The 26,971-nt window shown below is 40.8% G+C and overlaps 2 protein-coding genes across 6 annotated transcripts in view; both read right to left on the reverse strand.

Moving 5' to 3' along the window:
- Positions 1 to 309: 309 nt before the first annotated feature.
- The window catches only part of LOC115569886 (NLR family CARD domain-containing protein 3-like), a 214,129-nt gene continuing 187,467 nt past the window's right edge, over positions 310 to 26,971 (reverse strand). The window contains exon 9 of the mRNA XM_030398092.1: positions 310 to 464. Within this exon, the coding sequence (XP_030253952.1) occupies positions 458 to 464 (7 nt within the window). The 3' untranslated portion in view covers positions 310 to 457. The remainder of the gene's footprint in view (positions 465 to 26,971) is intronic.
- Positions 13,136 to 25,159, reverse strand: LOC115569896 (protein NLRC3-like). Of its 5 annotated transcripts, XM_030398109.1 has the most exons (5): positions 25,037 to 25,140; positions 23,791 to 23,891; positions 20,685 to 20,835; positions 20,457 to 20,576; positions 13,136 to 17,569 (listed from the first exon to the last, which is right to left on the reverse strand). In XM_030398109.1, the coding sequence occupies exons 2-5, from the start codon at positions 23,852 to 23,854 to the stop codon at positions 15,673 to 15,675; spliced, it is 2,232 nt and encodes a 743-aa protein (XP_030253969.1). In that variant the 5' UTR covers positions 23,855 to 23,891; positions 25,037 to 25,140; the 3' UTR covers positions 13,136 to 15,672. The 5 variants fall into 5 exon arrangements, with proteins under 5 accessions (XP_030253969.1, XP_030253970.1, XP_030253971.1 ...); XM_030398110.1 differs by lacking the exon at positions 23,791 to 23,891 and having other exon boundaries at positions 25,037 to 25,159; XM_030398111.1 differs by lacking the exon at positions 23,791 to 23,891 and having other exon boundaries at positions 25,094 to 25,156.

Here is a 26,971-nt window from a genome sequence, read left to right on the forward strand (position 1 = left end):
TAGGGCTTTGTGTACAAAAGAATAAAGGTCCAGGTCCAGGTGGAGGTCCAGGTGGAGGAGGTGTCTGAGTGTGGAGCAGAAGGAGTGGAGGAGTGTCAGTGTGTCTGCAGAGACTGTGTAGAAGGACAGAGCAGCAGCAGAGCAGTCCAGATACACTGATGATACTCTGTCACATCCAGAGGAACACAGGGATGATGCTGGACTGGACATTGTGTGTGACAGTGGAGCTGATCTCAGAGCAGTTCACACTGCAGCACTGACAGTCATCTCCACTTGTTGTGATTGGTCCGTCAGTCACTGCTGGATGAAGCTCTCCTCTCCACTCCACCTCCCAGTAACACGGCCCAGTCAGAGCCTCTCCACCCACCAGCTGATGGTGCTGCTTCAACCTCTCTGGATCATCAGGACACAGCTGATCCTCTCAACACCTCCACTTTTCTCACCACTCTGACAGAGATCACCAGCTGATGAGAGAAGCAGAGAGACAGCAGAAGTGATAAATGAGTGTTTCCAGACACTCCCTCCATCAGCTGTCAGTCAGTGATATAAAGACCAGCAGGACTTCAGTCCTGTTCAGACCACAAGTGGAGCGGCTGTGTAGCGTAGCCAGCTTCCTTTCAGCATCATGTTAACGTGTTGGAGTGAAGCTCACAGACCTGCAGACACTTTGGACATCAAGTCTGTTTACTCTGCAGGTTTCACTGAAGGACACAGTGGAAATAAACTGCTGACAGTCCCTGAACGCATCATTACTGCAGGAACACAGATACTCACAGCTCACTTTAATGATGATTTACTGCTGTTAAAAACCAGAGTCTCACTCACATTTAAAGATTTCATCTACTTTGGAAACATTACATGACAAATATGTAAATATGGAGTCTGTTATGAAGTATCTGGACAAATCAAATGACACATGGGCAGATATAAATATAAGGTTAAAGGTCCTACATTGAACAGTAAAACATCAGCTGTGGTTTCTGGACTTCAGCAGAGGTTCTGGTCTGTATACAGACCACATGGTTACTAAATGTTATGATGGTTCTCTGAAATAAGAGCCTTCAGTCAGACTGATCTGAGAGCTGTGACAAAGATGAACTGATGAGTTCTTCAGTGTTGAAATGAGAGAACAAACACTTTGAGATCAGATTTGATGCTCCGACAGTTTGATGAATGAGGACACTGTCTCTATACATCCTGTGATGCTGTCAGCTGTGATCAGCTTTATTTCCTGTAGACATGAACACAACAACAACAGTCGTCTTCACATCAACTCAAACACACCATCACAACAAGCTTCTGGCTCGTCTGATTGGCTGACTGTTCTCCTCTCACAGCTTCACTGAGGAAAGCAGGAAATACTGGATCTTTACTTTGATACTGTGTTTAGTACAACTAGTGCAGTGCCTGTAAGAAAAGTGTGTTCCTATAGAAAAGTGGGAGGTTAAGTATCTTTTTCATGGATGGCCAAATGAGGCTGTGTTTGAAGGTGGGACGTCAGGGATATTTAGGTTTGTTGTGAAATCTGATATTCCAGGGTATAATTAGCTGTTTTTGACTATTTTTGATTTTGCCATTATATTTCACCTTAAAAACTATTTACTTGGTGTCATTATTTTCAGCACAACCTCACATGTGTGACTGTACAGTTCTTTTTTCATTTTGACATACTGTATTAACACAGTGGACCTAAAATCACAAAAAAACAACATAAAATCAGAGTAGAAAAAATTAAAAAAAAATTTCTGTGAAAACCACAAATATGTTTAACAAACCATTTTTTATTACTTATAATGCAAATATAAATTGTTGTTTGCTACATATGTGCATACATTTTCAAAAATGTACAAAGTTACATTTAAATGCAGGCAATGGTCTGCCTGAGCTCAATCCAGCTGAATGAAAAGCTGCAGTGCCTGCTCCACATTCATTCGTCTCCTTATTGTTTTGACTCAACAAAAAACCGACTCCACTACACACTGAACACACTAACTACACACTCCAAACACGCTAAATGTCACAAATCTCTCAACTCTCAATATCGCTGTCCGACCGTCGTTGCCTGTCAATCATCCGCCTCCGTCCCTCCCACAACTTCCTGTTCCTCAACAACCAAACTTGCTGCTTGGACACTGTCCTGATAAAAGCCTGTTTTTACCGTTTCTTCCTGCACCAGACACAAAGCAAAGGTGACGGCAATGTTCGCGAAAAAGTGTGGCAGACATTATTTACCCTAGGTCCGGTTTTGGATGTGTCGGTGCGTCCGGTCTGTCGACTCGGGAGGTGGGCCGTGAGGGCTAGCGGCTAGCAGCTAGCTACACACAAACATCCACAAATTCCGATTCCACTTTGTTGTCCGTGTGTCTCCGGATCTCCTCAGACCCGAACAGACTCGGTCCGGACTCGTTTAATCTCATTAATCCACATAAGTCAGTTTAGATGCACAGAATGGGACCGAACCGCCGGCAAAATCCCGGTCCAGCTCGCGCTGCTGCAGGTATAAATCCGCTTGTTTCTTCAGGTATGTCGTGAGCTCTGCAGTGATTGGCTCTGGTGCGCACGTGACTGTGGTGGCTATGGTTAGCAATGCTAGTGGAATTCGTAAAGCATTTCTGAAATAATTTATAAACGGTATCATTGCAGTCCAAACAAATGCAAAGTCACACACCCTTGAACCACGCAGCAGCCATGTTGAAAGTATCAGGTCAGTCTGATCCTGATCCGCAGAGATATTTGAGGAACACACACACACACAGACAGACAGAGATTCCTTGCTTTTATAGAGAGATACTGCTGAAACCAGCATGAACTGACTCCAACCCTCTACTGACCTCAGAGTCTCCAGTCTACAGTCTGGACTCTCCTTCAGATCACACAGCAGCTTCACGTCTGAATCCTGCAGCTTGTTTCCTCTCAGGTCCAGCTCTCTCAGATGGGAGGGGTTGGACTTCAGAGCTGAGGCCAGAGAAGCACAGCTGATCTCTGACAAACTGCAGCTCCACAATCTGAATAAAGAATAAATGATGGAGATACAAATCAATGTATAATACAATGTGTGTAAATCAAATGTTAGTTCAGAGGATCTTCTGCTAACAGATTAAATCATAAACATTAATTTACTTTAACAACTAACTGAAAATTTTCTATAGTTATTTTAAGAAACAGAAGTCTGAAGACTGAATTTAGATTTAAAAAACATGAAAATATGAACCAAAGGAGATTTAAAACTTTATGGATGTAAGTAATGTATGAATGTAACTTTCAATAATTCAACAATACAACAGTAACAGAGTCAGTGAACTGACCTCAGTCTCTCCAGTCTACAGTTTGGACTCTGTAGAAAATCACAAAGCAGCTTCACTCCTGAATCCTGCAGCTTGTTGTTACTCAGCCACAGCTCTCTCAGATGGGAGGGGTTGGACTTCAGAGCTGAGGCCAGAGAAGCACAGCTGATCTCTGACAAACTGCAGCTCCACAATCTGAATAAAGAATAAATGATGGAGATACAAATCAATGTATAATACAATGTGTGTAAATCAAATGTTAGTTCAGAGGATCTTCTGCTAACAGATTAAATCATAAACATTAATTTACTTTAACAACTAACTGAAAATTTTCTATAGTTATTTTAAGAAACAGAAGTCTGAAGACTGAATTTAGATTTAAAAAACATGAAAATATGAACCAAAGGAGATTTATAACTTTATGGATGTAAGTAATGTATGAATGTAACTTTCAATAATTCAACAATACAACAGTAACAGAGTCAGTGAACTGACCTCAGAGTCACCAGTCTACAGTTTGGACTCTGTAGAAAATCACAAAGCAGCTTCACTCCTGAATCCTGCAGCTTGTTGTTGTCCAGGTCCAGCTCTCTCAGATGGGAGGGGTTGGACTTCAGAGCTGAGGCCAGAGAAGCACAGCTGATCTCTGACAAACTGCAGCACTCCAATCTGAATAAAGAATAAATGATGGAGATAAAAATCACTTTACAATCCAGTCAGATGTGTTCAGGTTTTAAATGTGTAGCTCAACATTACTGTGTCCTCATCAATGAGCTTTTCTCTAAAATGAGTAGAGAGACTTTGTCATTGTGTTATTGTGGATCATCATCAGCCTTCTACAGACATCATCCACATGTCAGCACAACATTCATACAGCTGTTCACGTCAACACAGATTAATAACAAGCTGCTGATCTCAGTCAGGTCTGTTATTAGAGGAGAAAACACAGAAGTTTCTTTTAAACATATTTTGAATATATGCGTTGATCGGTGTGTTCTGTAGGATCAATATTGATGATCAGATATTATTTGTGAAAACACACTGTCATCTACGGAAATCAAAATATTTTTACTTTAGCTTCTCAACTTTATCAATTTAAATCAAATGTTAGTTCAGAGGATCTTCTGTTAACAGATTAAAATATAAACATTAATTCACTTTAAAAACTAATTGAACAGTTTCTACAGTTTCTTGAAGAAACAGAAGTCTGGAGAGTAAATTTAGTTTAAGAAAATTAAAAACAAGAACCAAAAGAAAATCTATAACTTTTCCAATTTATTTTATATATGAACTCTAATGTTAATTCAACAATACAACAGTAACAGAGTCAGTGAACTGACCTCAGAGTCTCCAGTCTACAGTTTGGACTCTGTAGAAAATCACAAAGCAGCTTCACTCCTGAATCCTGCAGCTTGTTGTAACTCAGCCACAGATATTTCAGGTGGGAGGGGTTGGACTTCAGAGCTGAGGCCAGAGAAGCACAGCTGATCTCTGACAAACTGCAGCTCCCCAATCTGAATAAAGAATAAATGATGGAGATAAAAATCAATTTATAATCCAATGTGTGTAAATCAAATGTTAGTTCAGAGGATCTTCTGTTAACAGATTAAATCATAAACATTAATTTATTTTAACAACGAACTGAACATTTTCTACAGTCATTTAAAAAAAACAAACAGAAGTCTGAAGACTGAATTTAGATTAAAAAAACATGAAAATATGAACCAAAGGAAATTTTTAACTTTATGGATGTAAGTAATGTATGAATGTTCGTTCGTTCGTTTTCTTCCGCTTTATCCATGCAGGTCGCGGGTGATGTTACCGCTTTTATACCACCTTTTTCAAGGTGGAGCGGGGATACTGGGGCCAAATCCAGTGGCTCTATGGGCGAAGGCCAGGGTGCTCCCTGGATGAGACGCCAGCTCATCGCAGGGCCCTTACTGATGGCAGTGGCTGCCACGAAGGTGCCAACTGCACATCAGGAGCAGTGTTGGGGTTCAGCATCTTGCTCAAGGATGCTTCGGCTTGTAGCTCAGTCCCGCCCAGGGGAGCCAGGGATTTGAACCAGTGACCTTCTGGTCACTAGTCCTCAGCTCTACCCACTGAGCCACAGCCGCCCCATGTATGAATGTAAACTCAAATATTAATTCAACAATACAACAGTAACAGAGTCAGTGAACTGACATCAGAGTCTCCAGTCTACAGTTTGGACTCTGTAGAAAATCACAAAGCAGCTTCACTCCTGAATCCTGCAGCTTGTTGTTGTCCAGCCACAGATGTTTCAGATGGGAGGGGTTGGACTTCAGAGCTGATGCCAGAGAAGCACAGCTGATCTCTGACAAACTGCAGCCACTCATTCTGAATAAAGAAGAAATGATGTAAGTTTAGAAGACAATGTTCCTGCTTGAAATCATTCAGGCTCTATTTAGACAGTCTGAAGGTTTAAAGTGTATTGCTCTAGTGAATTTAGGGTCCATTTTGCTGGTTAAACAGGATGATCTGGGCACAAAATGAGATGCACAGCACAAAGGTTTTATTTAGACTCATGGGTTTGTTTGGGTGGAACATAAATCAAACCAATCCAAGATTCCCTTTAAGGGCCAGGTGCACCAGGACCTGACACATATTAACCAGTGTGGCAGTGTTCCCCCTCCATTGTACAGGCCAGGCGGGCTGCCAGGCCAAGGAAAAAATCAATATGCAAAAAATAAGCCACCTATCAATTCATTCATAAGTCAATAATCATTTACATTAGGAGCGCCTCTGTGCAGCGCAACGTGAGTCAATCTGCTTCGTTGCCCAGTAACGATGCGACTGCCGCTGCTGAGAGCGCGGGCATATATTCTGGGATGTTTAAGGTTTGTTAGCTAACCAACTATGGTGCCGCCGAAGAAAAGAGAAAATATCGCGGCTGACAGACAACTTAATATAAAGAAATTCTTCTGCCAGACTCCGGAGCCGAGGAAAATAGATGAAGTGAGAGAAACAGAGGCAACTCCAGAAAAAATGACAGGTGCAGGTGAGACGGAAGAAAGGAGGGCAGATTGCAGTGGAGAGGGGGGCTGCTCGAGGACCGTTACTGCCCCTGACACCGGTCCGACTGCCAACCCCTGTCCGACGGGTGACCACGGGCCCGGACCGACTGGTAACGTTGACCCAGCAAAAAAAAAAAATACAGCTAAACACAGAACATCCGGCTGGGATCCCGAATGGCTTAATAACCTTACAGCCCTTGGTTGTACCACACTCCCCATGTTAAGTTAACAATTTGTTGTTTAGCTTGTATTTTTGTTCTGATTGAGGAGCTTCTCTCTCTCTCTTTTTCTTTTTTTTTTTTGGTAAGCAATAATGATGAAAATAACACAGACAATAGGCTAGTTTTCCCAGGCATTGTCAAATGTATGTAACTCTGTTATAATAAAATGAATAAAAAATGTATGTGTTTGTTAAAAAAATATTTATAACTGATAGACTCTCAATTATGTGTAGGGATGTTTTGTTGCTTATGCCGGCAGCATAAGCAGCCCGTTAAAAGAGGACCATCCCAGAGGGTTTTCATTGAAAAGATGTTCTTGATGCTCATATGGGTTCAGACACCACGCTGCAGCCTTTCAGGCCCATGCAACTTTGATTAAAGGTTAGATTAAGCCTAATGATTTCATTTAAGTGATATCATTCAGCAATACAGGCCTACAATGATTTTTAATGTAAATATTTGTTATTGCTGTATTTCGCGTCTCGTCTATTTAGGGTTTTTTCGGTGGGTACCACCGGGCCTGAAAAAAATTCTAGGGGAAACACTGAGTAGGACTGACTTCAGTGAGGGTCAGGGATGTGGTCCTCGGCTGCTGGACCCTCTGCCTCCCCTCTGTTAGACTGCATATGAACATGTAAACTGAGGAGCAGGGACATGCACATGATTATAGAGGGGCAGGGGCTCAAAGTCAGAAAAAGGCAGTACGGGTACCAAACATTTTTTTGGGCCTTAATAACACAATATGTAGATTAACTTAAAATTACTTAAAAGTAATTATAGAAAGCTAACTTCTTAGCTGTGTGTCCTGTGTAGCTGTGAGTGATATGTAATTGCCATTTCTTTTGTGTCAACAAATTATTATCAACATGAGTTTATTGACATTATCATAATACTGAGAATTGTTTGGAAGACGTGCAAATCAGCTGTATTTCTTAAAAAGCAATAAAACACTGGTTTATTATTAGGCTATTTATTGGAGGGCAAGTGCAAACTGGAAATACATGATACACATCTAAACATGTGACAGAACCAAGAAATGACTACTGTGACTGCTACTGTGGATGTTAGTAGAACAACAATGTTTACAACAGCAAAGTCACAGTGAACTCAATATCTGAAAGAAGTTTAAGATTTGTGGCAGATAAACAGCCGACACAGACAGCTGTCAGATTATTCTTAACTCTCATTAACAAGCAGTTAGTTTAACAAGGACAAATGGACACTCGTCTGAAATATGACTCATATTTAGGAACGTTGAATAAGTGGAAGGCGACTTGTTGCCCCCACAAGGAAGTTATGTTCATGGTTTATAACTCACAAAGGTTCAAGTCGCTCCACTGTCACGTCTCATCCACATGCATGGTGGAGTTTTGATGAGGCAGCGGCTTGTCTCTCTCTTTCTCTCTTTGTCTTCAAAATAAGAGCTTTACATTGGACTTCATTGGAGTTTAGAACTGGGTTGTAAGCGGGGGGCTTTTAATTTGAAAGTAGCGACCGTTCATAGAAAGTGAGACAGAGCGGAGCAGCGGACAGAGAATCAGCTTTTGGCTCAACACACCCACAACACCATGTTACGAGGAAACACGTACAGTAGATAACCGTGGCGTTTTTATACCGCTGTGTTTTTTTGACATCCCTTTGCAGGACAGGAATTTACCTATTCATTAAAAAACACACAAAAAGGGCACTTTATAATACGAGGCAAAAAGGGCACTTTATAATACGAGGCAAAAAGGGCAGGGGCTCAAGCACCCTTTGGGCCTTATGTGTGCACGTGCCTGCTGAGGAGGAAGAGGAGCAGGAGCAGGAGGAGCAGGAGGAGGTGGACGAGGAGAAGGAGGAGGAGCAAGAGGAGGAGGAGGAGGAGGAGCAGGAGGAGGAGGAGGAGGTGGATGAGAAGAAGGAGGAGGAGCAAGAAGAGGAGGAGGAGCAGGAGGAGGAGGAGCACTGCTGCGTCCCTCGGTGTGTGCAGATCTCAGTGTGTGGATCAGGTGTGACGGGTCATAAAGGGTATTCTAAGTGGCCACCAAGTATCTTTGATTGGATAAACTGGATAAACTTATCAAGAAGGCCAGCTCCATCCTGGGATGCCCTCTGGACTCAGTGCAGGTGGTGGGAGAGAGCAGGATGATGAACAAGCTGTCATCCCTGCTGATGCAGGAGTCCAACCTGCAGGTCACTGTCACAGCACTGGGCAGCTCCTTCAGCAACAGACTTATACACCCTAAGTGTGTGAAGGAGAGGTATCGCAGGTCCTTCCTTCCTGCTGCTGTCAGACTGTACAACCAGCACTGCTCCCAGTAACCTATTGAACTCACCCTGTACCCTGCACTGTGCAATATGTCTGCACAAAGGTCACTTCTGTTTTTGCACTGGTCAATTTCCTTAACACCCATATTAATTCCATATTTATATTTATTTATTATCTATATTTAAAATCTGCGTTTAAAAAAACAAAACAATTTTGCACTACATCATGTAAATATGTATATATGTCTATTTCTTCCCTTTTTTAAAATTTTTATTGCTATTTTTGCTATGGTTACTGTTCTTGTAATATGTTTCTGTTTTTGTAATATTCTGTCGCTGCTGTGACAAACAAATTTCCCCGTCTGCCGGACATTAAATGTTTTCTGATTCTGATTCTTTGTACCTGTGTTATTTCTATGCATCTTCCGGGGTCTCTTCATGCGCCCTGGAAACAGTATAAGGGTCATTGGTGTCGTCACACGCTACTTTTGTCACACAAAACACACCAAGCTTTGCCATGGGTAGCCACCAGGTTTTGGAGTAATTGAAAGGCATGAAGGAATATGGTATGTAAACTAAGTATGTTCACTCATGAAGCTATTGTTTATGTAAGCATGACTTTAACTGCAGCGTTTGTTTACTGCCAGAAGAGATACGAGTCGGAGCTGGTACGAGCTGGAGTGCAACGTTTACATCCTTGGTAGGCGAACTGAGGTAAATGCTTGGTGTGTTTTGTGTATGTGAATGGATGAACAGTGAATTGCGGTGTTAAATTGTATGAATGTGGAAGAGGAGCGGGAGTGTAACTTGAACTCGTGGCACAGTATATTTTTGTATGAGCAATTTTTAGTTTTTAATGAAACCGCTCGTGTGTGTTTTTAGTTTCACGGTGTCAGAAGATAAATAAAAAGATTGCACCAGCCGAGCTCCAGCCTATTCGTTACTGAATGCCAAGGGACTGTAACAGGTATCATCCTGATCAATAACGGTAGGATGAGAGGGTGAAATACGTCCTTAATGAGGAAAATATTAGTGACATCACCTGCAGTGATCCTCCAGCAGCAGAAACTATGTGAATGTGTGTCTATGTGTACCTCAACATTAGCATGTGTACAAGGAACAGATGATAAACTTTATTGATTATTTAAAACTCCTGACTTGTTTCCTTTGGAGAGATTATAACTACTGCTTTTAGTTTTGTTGATTAAATGTGTCATGATATTTGTTATGACTTTAGACCAGCTTTTAGTTGGTAAGGATCAGTATAATATCAGTCTTATGTCTGCAGTTTAGCATCAGAACAACTTTCACATCATCTTTATCTGAGCAATAAGTAAGAAATTAGTAGGAAATGTAACAACTGTTGTTCATTTGTTGTATAAACTTTTCAGATCCAGAATAATAAAAGAGACAGTGAACTGACCTCAGAGTCTTCAGTCTACAGTTTGGACTCTGTAGAAAATCACAAAGCAGCTTCACTCCTGAATCCTGCAGCTCGTTGTCTCTCAGGTCCAGCTCTCTCAGATGGGAGGGGTTGGACTTCAGAGCTGAGGCCAGAGAAGCACAGCTGATCTCTGACAAACTGCAGCCAATCAATCTGAATAAAGAATAAAATAATCAATTTATAATCCAGTCAGATGTGTTCAGGTTTTAAATGTGTAGCTCAACATTACTGTGTCCTCATCAATGAGCTTTTCTCTAAAATGAGTAGAGAGACATTGTGTTATTGTGGATCATCATCAGCCTTCTACAGACATCATCTACATGTCAGCACAACAATCTGAATAAAGAATAAATGATGTAAGTTTAGAAGACAATGTTCCTGCTTGAAATCATTAAATGTTTAATAGACTGAATTATTGTGACGTGCTAACAACAACAGTCACTTCCTGGTAGACAGGACATAAAAACAACAAGATGGAAGTTAAAATACAACTATTAATTATGTAAAGTAATAGTGGAGTTGTGGTGTTGTGAACACAGAATGCAACACACTCTGTGTGTTGTGATCTGAGCTGTGTGCATGTGAGTGCATGTTAGTAATTTTGGATCCTGCTGCTTATCTTGCTAAGATTCAACCTTCTCTGCCTCTCATTATCTTTCCCTGATATTCTTACCCTAACCCAAACCAATCTCGCTCCTCATGCCTAAACCAACAAAGGCAACAGCAGTAGGATCCATAATGACGCCTCTCTGTCGTCCCTGGTAAATTCTTAACATGGTGGCAGGGACACACACTTTATCATATTACAGCTAAACAGTGAAAATATATTTCTGAGAGAACTAGGAACATGATTCATATTTGGTCAATACTACCTCAACACTGACAAACTGCAGTCCCTCAATCTGTATAAAGAATAAATGATGGAGATGATTTATAATCCAATCAGATGTGTTCAGGTTTTAAATGTGTAGCTCAACATTACTGTGTCCTCATCACTGAGCTTCTCTCTAAAATGAGTACAGATAAGATGAACCTTTCTTGATCCCTGTAGGAGAAATTAAATTTGACACTGCAGCACAAAGGAACAGTGTGCAAACAACAGCAGATAATAACAACTCAAGGTAGGAAGTGACTGAGAAAAATAAAATAGGATAAACACATTCACTTAAGTCCGTGTAAAAATAAACAACAACCCTTGAGGTGAAGTTGGTGATTTAGGTCATTTGTTAAAAGTTCAAAAGTGAGTTCCTTCAGTTAAAACTAGGGCCGGGACTTTAGCGCGTTAATTACGATTAATTAATTACACAAAAATTAACGCGTAAAAAAAAAGTAACGCATTTTAATTGCACTAATTTTTGCACCGCGGAACGTTTCTCACTGGAAGAGTTTCAGGGGCAGTGTTGGGAGTAACGGCGTTTAAGTATAATGGCGTTACTAACGGCGTTATTTTTTCAGTAACGGAGTAATCTAATGAATTACTTTTCCAAAAGTTACAACGCCGTTACCGTTACCGACTATAAAATGTGGCGCGTTACAAAGTTAAGTTTCTCATTGAAGCTGACTCGGCTCTCAGCGACCGGAGCGGCAGAGCTGTTTTATTTTCCTCCGGTGAGGCAGGAGGGAGGGGCGGGACAACCGCAGAGGTGCTGATTGGCTCTCTAAGGTAGAGTGAGAGTTCGTAAGCCAATCAGAAGCTGTGTTCGGTTTACACTCAAACCACACAGCCTCGCACACACAAACTAGCAAAGGTGAGCTGCAGAAATGGAGAGTCCAGAGGGAAAGTTAACGTTTTCAAAGTGGAAGTACAGACACTACTTTAACCTCCTTTGTCCACGTCCGTTTTAAGCAGCTCTAATCTAATGAAGCATCTCTCAACTGCACGCGCTTCTACAACACTAGTGGCCAAAAACTCCACTGTTGACACTGTTGATGATGATAGCAGGTGTGGCTAACGTGAGCTCCGCTAACACAGAAGGAGACGGAGCCGTCCGAGCAGCTGAAGCTGGATGTTTCTGCTCCAGCTTCACTAAAACTTGACAGACTGAACTGAATGCAGTGATAGGCAGGTATGTTGTTGAGAACTTGTTCCCGTTATCAACAGCTGACCCAGACTCCTTCATTGGCTAAATACCAGGGAGAGCAGGTGCCGGTCCGCCATGCAGAGAGACATTTTCTAAATACATAGATGCAGAGTACATAAAAACAATGCCGAGCTCAAAAGGGGAAGAAAAAAAAGTAACGCAAGAGTTACTTTTCCTGGTAACTAATTACTTTCATATTGGAGTAATTCCGTTACTAACTCAGTTACTTTGTGGGAGAAGTAACTAGTAACTATAACTAATTACTATTTAAAAGTAACGTGACCAACACTGTTCAGGGGTACCGATTATACTGGAGCACCAACTAACGTTCATGACTTAATACAACAACAATGAACGAAGAAGCAGATGAGACTGCTTTGGTCGCCCCGTGGATGGGAAATTTTGTTTTAAAAAGCGGACGGATGGCAGCGTAGATAAGAGCACGCATCCCATGTGCCGAGGCTCTGCAGTGGACGCAGGTTCGACTCCCGGCCTGGGTCCCTTTGCTGCGTGTCATTTCCCCTCTCTCTCCCTGTTTCCTGTCATAACTTCAGCTGTACTATCAATAAAGCCATAAAAGGCCAAATTTTTTTTTAAAAATTGCACTGGTCTGTTGGTCTTGAAAAAAAACAACAATGTTTTGTTGCTTAAGCTTCTGTATTCAGTCATTATTCAATGGTATACTAAAGTCCATGTGAAAAAAATTGCTTCTCACTGTTCTCAGGTCAAATATTTATATGCGATTAAAATGCGATTAATTTCGATTAATTAATTACAAAGCCTCTGATTAGTTGATTATTTTTTTTAATCGAGTCCCAGCCCTAGTTAAAATATATCTTACAACATTTACAGACATTTGACTTATTTGCAATGATTCAAATTTTGTGTTGCCATCTTCTGGTCAGCAGTAATTCACAGTCAACAAAATGCTCCAGCCTTAGAGATCTTTAGTCTGTAGGTAATGAGTAGAAATAATTATCCAACACATGTTTAAAGTAATGTCAGTAACACTTTACAGTACACAAAAATGTGAGATGTTATAAGAAACAAGTGAGGAATTAATCAAATGACCTGGTAATCAATGAACTGGTGATGAGAAATAATTTCTTCTTAATTTTTTAGGATAGTCGTTTTGTTTCAGAACTAACTGAACTGTCTACTGTAGCACTTGATCATTGACTATGTCTTTGACTAAACATGAAAAAAAATTAAAGAAATGTCCTTTGTTTTTTTGGATTTTGTGTGTTTTTATGAATATTTGCATGAGACCCTCCCGACACACTCAGAACTCCTCAGCACTCACTGAACAGACAGTGACTGATGTCAGTTTGATGTTTAACTTCACTTGTTGAGGAACTCAAAAAGTTACTTAGCATAAAGTAATTAGTACAAATGAATCATCATAGGTCCTTTTGGTCAAACTATAATAATGATAATGTTTGTCAAATGATGAAGTCAAAACAGTTTGAAACATTCTGTTCTCATGTGCTATTTACATCAGCGGTTCAGCTAATCCACAGTAGATGGATAAATACCACCACAGGTAAGAGGAAAATATATTTTTATACCATGTTCTGAGTGACGACTGGATTCTGATTGGCTGCAGGCTGTCCATAAACTTTTGGTATACCTACAACGCTGGAAGTACTCGAGTAGTTCAAGCGAAACTGTCCATTCTAAAATATCTTCCTGTTTCTATGAGTGGGACTGGCATCAGCGTGATGTCAACACTTAAAAGATGGAAATGAACTGAATGGAAAAAAAAAAATACACTGAATAGTCCTTCAATGCAGCATCCTCTGATCACCACAGGATGGGGCCATTTGGATAAACAGATACTGTCTGAAAGAACTGACATTTCCTCAGATTTATGCTGCTGCAAATCCTGAAAGTTAGATAACTAAACTGTTTAAGTCTCAGTGAAGGGTTTGAATTGAATATATGGAAAAACAAGACAATGAACTGACTTCAGACTCTCTAGCGCACAGTTTTGACTCTCCAGTCCAACAGACAGTAGCTTCACTCCTGAATCCTTCAGGCTGTTGTTATCCAGGTCCAGCTCTCTCAGATTGGAGGGGTTGGACTTCAGAGCTGAGGCCACAACTTCACAGTGAGTCTCTGAGAGTCCACAGTCAGAAAGTCTGTCATGACACAGATATTACACAAATGTTCTTATGAAAGAGGAAACTTTATATTTACTTAATGCATTTGATGTCAAAACATCCTGTTCTGATTAACATTTGCTATATTCATCAGTGGTTCAACAAACCATCTTATCTGTGTTTGACATGAAACAGTGATTCTCATCACTCTCTAAAACCTGCAGACTTTAAATCTGTGTTTTATTTTAATTTTGCAGATTAAGGAAGAGAGAATGTAGTAACATTTGGGTTTCCATAATGTCCACAGTCTGTCAAGTGTGACCTGATTCTATGTTTTGGACCAGAAAGTAAGATTAGTTTATGCCTAGCAGTATTAGCTTGAGGGTGTAAGTGCTGAAATTTACATCATTGCACATCTTGTGTGGAACATGTGGGCTTGATAAACCATGGTGCTGAATGATCGCGCACCTCTTGAATTCAAGATGGATGAGTTTGAAGATTTGACTTTTGTTTTTTCTCACTTTGTCTTTTTTTATGTATATTTTACCCGTCGAAAAGAGAAGTGAAACCATCTTAAAAATCTACATTTAAATTATGAATATTTTGCCCGATAATACTAATGTGATTCAGAACAGTTGACTTCTATAAAGACTTATATGATGAACACTTTTATGGTGATTTTGAATTATACATCTGTCTTTTCAAATGCTGTTATACATTTACATGAATACATAAAGATTAAAACCAAATAAGAGTCAATTCAAAAAACAATCTCATGTCATGTATAAAAGGTAAAGTAGAACCTTTAATTTGAGCTGGAACTTTTTGGTCCATTTGCTCACTGTGAAATGTCTCTAAATCGACATAATGATAACAATAACTGCATGAAAGAAATTCTCAAGGACTTTTGAAACACCACATGGAAAATGATACAGATCTTATTTTTAAGTCTTCAGTATAGTGGTTAAAATAACCTCTTTCATTAGTTTCACCAGAGTTTCTTCTATCAACAAAAGAAAGATAAATGAAATAAAAACTGTAAAATGAAATGATCATTAGAAATAAATAGAACTGAGCTCAACAACCTGACAGCTATAAACACATCCAACTGAAGAATCTACATTGTTGCACTCATGGTAAGTGAAACATTTATTAAAAATAATCACAATTGTGTTTAAAAATGTAAGTGCCATTTCAATATAAATTACTTTATAGTCTGTATATCTGAATAATTAAACTTCCAATCTACACTGATTTATGTTTTGTACTTCTTCAGGTCCAACTCATCCAGAACCTCCTCTGAAATCTGCAGCATGTAGGCCAGAGCTGAGCAGTGGATCACAGAGAGTTCCTTCTCTGATCTGTTCTCCGACTTCAGGAACTCTTGGATCTCCTGATGAACTGAGTGGTCGTTCATCTCCATCAGACAGTGGAAGATGTTGATGCTTCTGTCAGGAGAGACATCATCTCTTTTCATCTCCTTCAGGTTGTTGATGGCTCTCTGGATGATTTCTGGACTGTTGTCTGTCTGACCCAGCAGACCTCCTAAGAGTCTCTGGTTGGACTCCAGAGAGAGGCCATGAAGGAAGCGAACAAACAGGTCCAGGTGGCCATTTTTACTTTCAAGGGATTTCTCCATGGTTCTCTTCAGGAAGTAATCCAGGGCTGGGTAACGGCTCACGTGGCCAGAAAAAAACTCAGAAATCTTCTCAAAAGCAGACTTTGGTTCTAAATCACTGAATTTTATGTCCTTTAGAAAAGTTGCCAGGACCTCTGTGTTCCTGTTGGTGTAACAGTGGAACATGTAGACTGCAGCCAGAAACTCCTGAACGCTCAGATGAACAAAGCAGTAGACTGTTTTCTGGAAGATCACACTCTCTCTTCTGAAGATCTCTGTACAAACTCCTGAGTACACCGAGGCCTCTGTGACATTAAGACCACAGCGCTCCAGGTCTTCTTGGTAGAACATGATGTTTCCTGTCTCCAGATGTTCAAATGCCAGCCTCCCCAGCTTCAGAAGAACTTCCCTGTCAGCCTCCGTCAGCTCCTGTGGACTTGTCTCACGTCCCTCATGGTACTTCTGCTTCTTCCTCTTTGTCTGAACCAGCAGGAAGTGTGAGTACATGTCAGTCAGGGTCTTGGGCAGCTCTCCTCTCTGGTCTGTAGTCAACATGTGGTCCAGAACTGTAGCAGCGATCCAGCTGAAGACTGGGATCAGACACATGATGTGGAGGCTCCTGGAGGTCTTGATGTGTGAGATGATTCTGCTGGACAGATCTTCATCACTGAACCTCCTCCTGAAGTACTCCTCCTTCTGGACGTCAGTGAAGCCTCGTACTTCTGTTACCCTGTCCACACATGAAGGAGGGATCTGATTGGCTGCTGCAGGTCGGGAAGTGATCCAGACGAGAGCTGAGGGAAGCAGCTTCCCCTGGATGAGGTTTGTCAGCAGCACGCTGACTGATGACTTCTGTGTGACATCAGACACGACCTCATGGTTGTTGAAATCCAGTGAAAGTCTGCTTTCATCCAGGCCGTCGAAGATGAAGAGAAGTTTACAGACAGCGAGCTTCTCTGCTGTCACCTTCTGTAATGTTGGATGGAAAACATGGAGCAGCCTGAGAAGACTGTACTGCTCATCTCTGATCAGGTTCAGCTCCCTGAACGACAGCAGAACCAGCAGACTGACATCTTGGTTTTCGGAGCCCTCTGCCCAGTCCAGAGTGAACTTCAGCACCGAGAAGGTTTTTCCAACTCCAGCGACGCCGTTGGTCAGAACCACTCTGATGCATCTCTGTTGGTCAGGTGAGGCTTTAAAGATGTCGCAGCACCTGATTGGAGTGTCATGGAGGGTCTCCATCTTGGAAGCTGTCTCTATCTGTCTCACCTCATGTTGGGTATTAACCTCTTCACTCTGTCCCTCTGTGACGTAGAGCTCAGTGTAGATCCTGTTGAGGAGGGTTCCACTTCCTGTTTCATCACTTCCTGTTTCACTTCCTTCAGTCACATGTTCACATCTCCTCCTCAGACTGATCTTATGTTCATCTAAAGCCTCCTGCAGAACACTATCAGCTGAAAGATCCTTCAGGACGTCCTGACACAAAGAACAGCAGGACGGCTGCTCCTCCACAGAAACACTTCCCTCTGTCTTTCTGAAGAGATAAAGGAAAATCACTCAGATTAGAAATCATAGATCAGTCTGACAAAAGAGAAGACAGACTGTAAACATAAGTATGTCTTCTCCAAGGTCTGAATCTGGACTGAACTCCCAATCACTAACACTTAATTTCTGTCTGAGTCACAGTGGAGCAGTTTGCATCATTTCATTTTAGTAAACAACATTATTTTAATAGGAAATCTTATGACACAAACAAAAAGGACCATAAAACATGACCTTATTAGCAGCTATTAAAAACTTTAATCACACTGGACAAAGTACACGGTCACACTTAGTACAACCCTCCTCTTTCTTCAACGACTGTGTTTGATAAAAAAGGTTTGGTGAAGATAAAAACAATCTCAGTGTTACGGCACCCGCCGTCATCTGTCTGTAGTGTGCGTATGTGTGTGTGTCTGTCTCTTTTCTTTCGTACAGAGGGAGCGCTCCTGTCAGCCAAAGATTGTGTTGCTCCCGTACGTCATTGGTTCCGCATTCCTGGCGTGGCAGTGAGGGATTGGCCAGCACCGGGAGCGGGGGACTTCAAAAGCCGATGCTGCTCAAGCGACGTGGTGTATCGTTATTGCGGAGGCCTCTACCACTGACAGACTATACTGTGAAATTTCGTGTGTGACTTACTTCGAGTGTGTTTGTGCGTCTGAGTGCGGGAGTGTTTGTGAGTGTGTGTGTGTGCTCTGGGTAAAACCAGAGCAAGAGTGTCTGTGTTTAGAGAAGCAGTAGGGGTGAGCTGCCTTTTCTTTTGATTCTGTTATCTCCTGTTTTGTAGTACGTTAGGGAGTTAGGTTTAGCACTTGTCTTTTGTTTCATTTTCTTTTCTGTAGGGAATAGATAGATTTCGGGCTCTAGAGGTTAGACTGATTTTGTTTGTTATTTTAGGCCTGGGCTCACCCTGAAGCCACGCTTCATCACTTGTATATATACTGCAGCCATCACTGTACATATTGCACCTGTTTGGGTGTCGGTTATTTATGTTAGGCTCGGCTCCCTAGACCTGGACTGAACTCCCAATCACTAACACTTTGTTTCTGTCTGAGTCACAGTGGAGCAGTTTGCATCATTTCATTCTAGTAATTAAACACATTTTAATGGGAAATGTTATTACACAAACGAAAAGGACCATAAAACATGACCTCATTAGCAGCTATTAACAACTTCAACCATACTAGACGAAGTAAATAGTCACACTTAGTACAATATACCCTCCTCTTTCTTCATCAACTGTGTTTGATAAAAAAGGTTTGATGAAGATAAAAACAATCTCAGAGTGAAGATTCTGGGACAGTTTCCATGAGATACTTCCAGTCCTCATCAATGGAGCCTTTTACTTTGTAAAGATAAAGAAGAAATCCTCACTTGTCATTAAAGCAGAACATAAATCCTTCATTTGTGTCATTTATCTATCTGTAAAATACTTTGTGCTCCTCATCTTGACATTCAGTGAAAGTTGTAATTCTTGTGTTTTGAACAGATCATTTGAAACATCTGCAGTAAAAACACTGAGATGACTTTTGTTGGTTTTCATTCATCAGTAATTCTTCCATCGCAGCAACACACGTTGAATAAGCCATCAAACTCCTGAAGGTTTAACTGAGCAAACTAAACACTTTGAAGACTAAATTTCTCTAACAGACAAACAATGAATGAACTTGAAGTATCTCACTAGTCAACAATATTTAGGCTATATCCCATGATGCAACACTGCAGTGTGTTCAAAAAGAATATCTGATGTTGACACTAGGGGTGTCAACGTTTACAATTTGTTCTACACGTGTAAACGGGGCTTCTAACCGACGTGTACACGGTTACACGTCGGAGATTTATGATCTCTTTCTATCGCAGTTGTGGTAGCACCGATGCCAGCAGCAGTCTCTCCCTCCAACTTGTTCGGGTGTTTCCATCACAGGTGGTTTAGCATGGACCCCGTGCTGTTGTTGTAAGCCAACTTTGCCTGACATAGCCTACACTCAACTTGATTTCCACTGGCAGTTTGTTCAAAAAACACACAGTGCTCCGCTTGTTGACCGCCGCCATCGTGTCCCCCAGTCAACTTGAAGTGACGTGACGCGACACTGGCTGTGGCTGCGGGTTTTTTTTTTTTTTTTATATATCAACGTAACATTGTGCCCCATTCATCTATTATGTATGCGGATAACTGCGCTAGTGGGAACATTTAAGTGTATAGTTAGTTAATGTTATTATCTGAAGCTTTCAGGCAACATTATCTTACTTTCACTTTTAAAAATTGCGTCCGTCCAATTTTCCTTCGGCCGTCGGTATCAATTTATAGCGGGTTGGCTCTGGTACGGAATGTAATCTGTGCTACTGTCGGATAACGGGTCGGCTGCGGTGACCCGTGCAGGACTCTGGTCTAAGTGACCATTTTAATCCTCTAGCCAATTATCAAGCTAAATATCCAACATGCTAGTTAACGTCAAAGACTGCGGTGGAAGACGACGGTAAAATATTTCCACTAGATTTATTTATGCTTGAATTTTTAAGGTGTGGCGGCTTTTATTTTGCCGTGGCGGTGCGCCACAGTCAATTACATGTAGGGGAAACCCTGAATACTATATATATTGATGAGAAATGAACGAGGAGGAGGAGGAGGAAAAAAAAGACGTGTAAACGGTTATTGATTTTTCTAAACGGTTATGATTTGTTGTCCGTGTATCCGTTTACACGTGTAGACGTTGACACCCCTAGTTGACACATAACTGTCTCATCCCTACGTATAATACAAATCACAAAGCTTTAAAACGTAATTTTTCGAAAAATAATTTTGTCCCTTTTTTTGTGCAGCTACAGTCATATAATGGTAATGATTTAATTGTATAAACTAAAGTTAGTATCAGTTCTCTTACTGTGTGTCTGGGGGTTCTGGTTCTTTACTGAAGTTCAGAGGAAAACCTTTGGACCGGTCACTCTTCATAGACATACAGCTGGAGACTGAAGACTCTGCTCTCCGTCTGTGGTACTGACTTCTGGAAACACCAACATGTTTGTGTTTATTTAATATCAATACACAGTTTTAGATACACAAATTTACATTAGCGAAAGTTCTGTGATGAAACACATGGCAGACTTCTTACTGTGTGTCTGAGGGTCCAGGTTCTTTACTGAAGTTCAGAGGAAAACCTTTGGACCAGTCACTCTTCATAGACAGACAGCTGGAGACTGCAGACTCTGCTCCGTCCTCCTCTTCCTCCACACAATCACTCATCTTCTGCACTTCAGAAAGCACTGAGGTAAATATGTAGCACATGGAAGGAGAACAACATGAAGACGAGGAAGACAAACAGGTGAAACAAGATGAAGAGGAGGAGGAAGGTGTAAAATGGAGCTGGTGAAGCTGCAGACTCATCACCCAATGTGATGCTCAACAAAAGTGACATTTACAAAGATGGGCCATGTTTCTGTGTAATTAAAGGGACGTCCCTCAGTATGATGTCCTGCTCTGTCCACTCAAAACAGAGACTCAACTAACTGCCTGCACACTTTCTCTCTAACTTGTTGGTTGCTTCTTCCATTTTTCATGTACCTGGATCACCTGCTCAGGTTTGTGGTGTGATCACTTTATGAGCTTCTCTCTGTTATTCTTTGCTCAATAGAATGTAACCTCACTGAACAGTCCTGCAATAAATCACATGTTTTCATAAGCTTCTAAAATACATACATGTTGTGATATCTCATTTAAATTGATGTTTATCAAATACACTGATTCATTATTTTGGAATCTTTTGATTAAAATTAGCAAGAAAAAAAACAAAAAACTTTGCATTATGAATTCAACCTGAAATGTTAAAGGCTCACAATCCTCAGTGTTATTTTTGACAACAGTGTATTTTATCTACACTGTTACAACACAGTATCTTGAATGCCTGTGCAGTTAGATGTTTAATTGAGGCTGAACCTGCGAATAACGATTTACTGATTAACTATTAAATCATTTTGTCAGCTGTACCTGAAGTGGTGGACAAAATATTGAATATAAAATTAAATCCATGAAACAAAACCACTTTCCTCTGGTTGAGGGTATGACAACTGCTGCTCAGTGGCATATCGATCCCTGGACTGGTACAGATCCTTTGAGTGACATGCTGCTGTTATTCCATCAACGCGTGGCGGTATGTGCCGCTTGAGACTGTTGTGCCATTGAATGACTTTTGGGTATGCAAGTACTGCTGTCAATTACACACATTTTTTTAGTCTTTATTGACAGTGCTAATTTAACACACTGCCATAAATGAAGGAATGCATGCATTCTGTTGTATGTCATGGTTGTGGGATGTAGGCATATAAACAGTTATTGCACTTGGGATTCTTGTAAAATGATAGTAATGAAATGTCTAAATTTCTGCATATAATCTCCTTAAAGCTAAGAAAGGAGCTAGCCTTAGCTAACATGGCTAGAGTTAGCAAACCCACGGTAGCCAGTCTGACTAATCGATAGCAGAGACTTTGAGCCGACCAACCAAACATGACTTACTAACGGCAAAGGTTTTCTTTATGAGGAGAACATACAGTAAATTACTTCATATTAAATCTACATTGCGAAACATTAACAATTGTCATGACTGTAGATTCTTGTTCCTTGTTTTGTTATCGGTTGTCATGATTTTGTCTTGTGTCTATTTCCGTGTCTTTGTATCTTGTCTTGTGTCTTTTGTTTTTCCATGCCCTCATGTGTCCTTTAAGTTCTCCTGTGTATTTTCCTATGTTCCCTCTGGCTCCCTCTGTCTATTGCTTTGTTCCCTTCATGTTCTCATGTGCCCCTCCTTCGTTGTCTCACCTGTTGGTCCACCTCACCTGTTCCTCGTCTTGTCATCAGTGTCTGTGTATTTAGTCTCTGTGTTCCCTTCACTCCTTGTCTGGTCATTGTTCTTGTCATTTGGATTTGAGTTTTGTATTTTTCCATGTTTAATTTGAACTTTGCCTTCTTTGTACTTTGTTTTGCCTTTTAGTTGCTACTTTGCCTCTTGCCCCTGTTTTGTCTGCTGCTATTTTTGTGTTCAGCTTTGAAATAAAGCTCGCCTTTTGTTTCCCCGTATCCTTGCCTCCCGTGCTTAACTGCATTTGGGTCCACCTTCCCTTATCCATAGTCTTCCCTTTAACCCCCCGCCTGACAACAATAACCATTGCGACAAACTGTGTATCACGTTCGGTCCTGGTATCTTTTGGTCATTCGATTTTCCTTACAGAAACGGGTATTAAAAAATTAAACTACTGGTTGTTTTTTCGTTTTGAAATACAAAAATAAAATTGAAATACAAGGCGCTTTTCTTTTTCATGGTCAAAAAGGGATGAGCGAAAATTTAAAAATGATTAGATTTTCTATTTCATAAAATAAAATCACTAGAAAACAGAAAAAAGGCCTGCGTTTTCATATTCTGAGACCGGATGTTGTCATTTACAGGACAGTGCTGCAAAAGTATTAAGAACAGTTAGCTATAATTTGAACCTACATTTAATAAAATATGTTACATTAAAGTGTTTCAAGAACCCATGATGAATAAAAAAACACTTAATATCAAGTATCTTTCCTGCACCAGTGTGGAGAAATGCCAAAATAAAAGTCCCATATTTATACCTCCAGATTGCATATTTTACCATATTTGAGGTGCTGTAAAGACACATTGCTCAATATTTCCTGGCTACTGATGGTATATTTGACTTTAACACATCTCAGACTACAACTATACTTTATATCAAGCATTTTTACTGTACCAATGTGGAGGAATTCAACAATAAAAGTTCCATATTTGAATCTCCGTGTGGCATATTTTCATATATTTGAGCTACTATAAAAACACTTTGCTCAATAATTCCGGGCTATGGACGGTATATTTGACTTCTACACATCTAAGACACAGCTATACTTTATATCAAACATTTTTACTGCACCAGAATTCCAATACTACTAGAACGGCCGTAGGCGGTCAATTGGACCGCTAGATTTTAAACTCTATAATCTCTCATGTAAATACCCAATTGAGTGATGAATGCATTCATTGTGTCATGATATTTTTAAAAAGGAAATAACACCAAAATGTACATTTTAACATGTTTAATTATACATTTATCAATATTCCTATCATCATAAAAGGTAAACCGTAATTATTGCATATTTACACAATATTTTAATAGAGAAAACTCGGAACAAGAAAATAAACAATTAAAAGTAAGTCACTTCAGCACCTTCGTGTTGAACAGCCACGCTCGCTGTGTCACGGAGGAGGAACTCCAGCTGTTGTTTGCCCATGGTGCCAACCAGGCGATATAATCAGTGTTGGGGGGTTCTGTTGTGTGATAGCGAAGCGGAGAGTCAGCAGCTGGATTCTGCACTCATGGTCAGTAGTATTAGTAGGTGTAACAAACAAACAACAACCACAACGACCATTAATCATTGTATCATTACATTTGTGGGAAGTTATTACAATAAAGATGTTCACTTCCCGACAAACGTAATAGTTATTACATTTGTGGGAATTCGCATGTTACATTTGTATCAGGCAGCGGCTATTACGTCTGTGGAAAATGTATTACATTTGTGGACATTATTACATTGGTGGGCGTTACAGTCTGTACAATGTACCTGACGAGAGTGGAGTAAAACTTTTAGAGAGGCGACATAAAAAGGTATGTGGTTTCAATATTTGGTTATAATCTTTTACAATAATCTAACAACAGTCCAAAAACATTAATAATTCATCTCAAAAATGGATGAAAGGTTGTTCATTTGATATGACAAACATCTTTATTGTCATTGAAGGTCATAAAACAAAATCATATGTGGCACCGCTCAGTAAGAGCATAATGAAGCTATGATGAAGCTAAAGACCGTCAGTATGGTCAGCGATCATAACGTAGTCTCATCTCGTCTGTCTGTCGCAATTTGTGTTAACATTGCACTGTTTAAAGGCTGAGACATACCGAGAACCTTTATTTTGAAGAGCACAGCACAAATATAACTGATAGAGCACACTAGCCAATCAGAGGCAAAGGGGTGCTGAAGGCCCACCCACCAATGGAAACGAAATATTGAGTGGTAAATCGAGCCGAATTGGTGATTTCTGTTTTTTGCCCACAATTAGAAAAACGAAAAAAACAACCTGTTTCTGGTTTCTGACTATGTCATTTATATAATGACCGTAACAAGCCGCTAATAAAGAAAAAAGATGACTGGTCTTGACAAGTCTTGATCCAGCCAACACTGCACGCCTAATACTGACACACCAATCCTGCATCAACACTGATCCAGCGCATAAGTCTTATTGGCATACCACTACTGTTCCAGAGGTATAAAGCCTTCCAACATCAGCATAACAGTCTCCAGTGGCACATATACCAGCATGTCTCGATGGAATACCAACGACACACCACTCCAAGGATCGGTACAGCAGTCCAGGGATCAGTATATGCCACTGAGCAGCAAATGACATACCTTCTTTTTTATCTTGGCCTCTCTCGGGAAAAGAGGATGAAACACAGACGCACACACCGTATCCAGTATAAAGAACCCATCCAGCCTCTGGTCAGTTTTCTTGAATCAGGGCTTGTTTTCTAGCGTTCTCACAGCTTAAATAGAGACTGTAAAATAATACTCACCCTGTTTCAGTCTTGTTTTTCCTGTTGCTGCTCTATTGACTTAAAATAGCTTACACCTGTCTTGACCCCTCACTGTCAGTGTTGCTCCTCCTCTTGTCATTTCCTGTAAATCACATGTGTACTTTTTTCTGTTACGGTGTCTCCACGCAGGTTCGACTCCTGGCCTGGGTCCCTTTGCTGCGTGTCACTCCCCCTCTCTCTCTCCCTGTTTCCTGTCATATCTTCAGCTGTACTATCATAAAAGGCCAAAACAAATTAGAAAAAAAAAGTGTGTCTATGATGACCTCCCTCTGCTTGAACAGCTCAACCTAACACAGATAAACTAAACACAGCAAACTAAGTTCAGATTGCTGTCAGACAATCTTCCCCTGGTCAGCTGAGTTTACCTCCCTTGAACAATGTTTCTGGTTGTAGATCAGCTGAACAAGTATTTGGTAACGTTCAGCTCTTCAACGTGAGCTTTGTCCTGGAACAGCTTCTTCACAGACATGTTGCTGCTGCAGTCGTCTTTGTAACACCACAACAACTTTGTCACTTTCCTCATCAACTCTTTTCGTAAAAACACACATCATCACAAACTCACCTGGAAAATGGAAGCTACGTTTCAGGACATCTCTTAATATTTTCACTCAGATAACTAAAGTACTACTTCTTTATTTTTTATTTATTTTGACTAAAGATAAAAATCCAACCGTCACCTTCTGAGTTCCAGTTTCTCTCTTATACAGAACTGAGACCGCCGGTGGCGACAGCGCCTGACGCAGTCTACAGCTAGCTAGCTAGCTAGCAGCAGCGTAGCCGTTGACGTCTTTTTCTACATGTTGAATTAAAAACAGACGTTTTGTCGCTAAACGTTCATCACCTGGTGAGCACTGCATTACTTCACATTACCTTGTTCTTGTTTTTCTGCCTCCTCAACCTTCTTCCTTTTCCTTTTCTCGACACCTGACGGTTTGATTCTTTCAGACATCTTCGCGGTCACTGGGGTGCTTGTTGTTCTGGATTTGGAGGTTGTAGTTGTGGAGTGTTGTCGAGCTCTGACGCTGCCGTCCGGCTTTGAATTCCCTCATTTGGCTGCACAGATCCTGAACATAGTCTGATCCCGCTGTCAAAGATTCACACCACTGACTTCACACTCCTCAGAAAGTCTGCAGCTAATGATTGTTATCTTCATGTTGATCATCTGACAAGTATCCAGTTGTTCTGCTCTATAAAATATGTGAAGATGTCGACGAGTGTTTGGTCCACAACCCAAAGATCTTCAGCTGCCTGTCACAGAGGAGGAGAACAGGAAGTACTCACCTGTCAGAGCTGAGAGCTGATGGATGTTCATCTTCACGGTGGATGTGTCAGAAACAGGAAGTTCATGGTGGAGGAAGCACAAACGCTGCCGAGAGTTTTGTGCTGCGCTTCTTTCAAACACAATTTACACGATAACTTTGGCATTTGGTGTGAAAATGAGTAAAAACGTGTCAACAGAACAAATATTACTGGTGTTTATTGAGCTTAAAGGAACAGTTCACCTAAAAATGAACATCCAGTCATCCTCTCCTCCTCCTGGCAGATTAAATCTCTTTGGGTTCAGGACGGACAAACAATGACTTTTAAAGGCGTTAATTTAGGATTGAAGGTCCTGTGAGCACACTTCCAGACATCATCATCAGATCTGTGGACAGGAAATAAGTGAGCAGTCAGCTGAGCGATGTGGGACCCAACCTGCCCTTTAACCCCGGTGCTGACAGGTTCTGGGGACTGAGGGCTGTCACCATGT

The sequence above is a fragment of the Sparus aurata genome, chromosome 19 (genome assembly GCF_900880675.1).
Source record: "Sparus aurata chromosome 19, fSpaAur1.1, whole genome shotgun sequence".
Lineage (NCBI taxonomy): Eukaryota > Metazoa > Chordata > Actinopteri > Spariformes > Sparidae > Sparus > Sparus aurata.

What these genes read in the sequence shown, in the direction of transcription:
- LOC115569896 (XM_030398107.1), bottom strand. Translation starts at nt 20,956, where the DNA reads ATGAGTCTGCAGCTTCACCAGCTCCATTTTACACCTTCCTCCTCCTCT. An exon ending in CCTGGACCCTCAGACACACA is followed by an intron (nt 20,577 to 20,684) that starts GTAAGAAGTCTG and finishes TGGTGTTTCCAG; the next exon opens with AAGTCAGTACCACAGACGGA. An exon ending in CCAGAACCCCCAGACACACA is followed by an intron (nt 17,570 to 20,456) that starts GTAAGAGAACTG and finishes TTATCTCTTCAG; the next exon opens with AAAGACAGAGGGAAGTGTTT.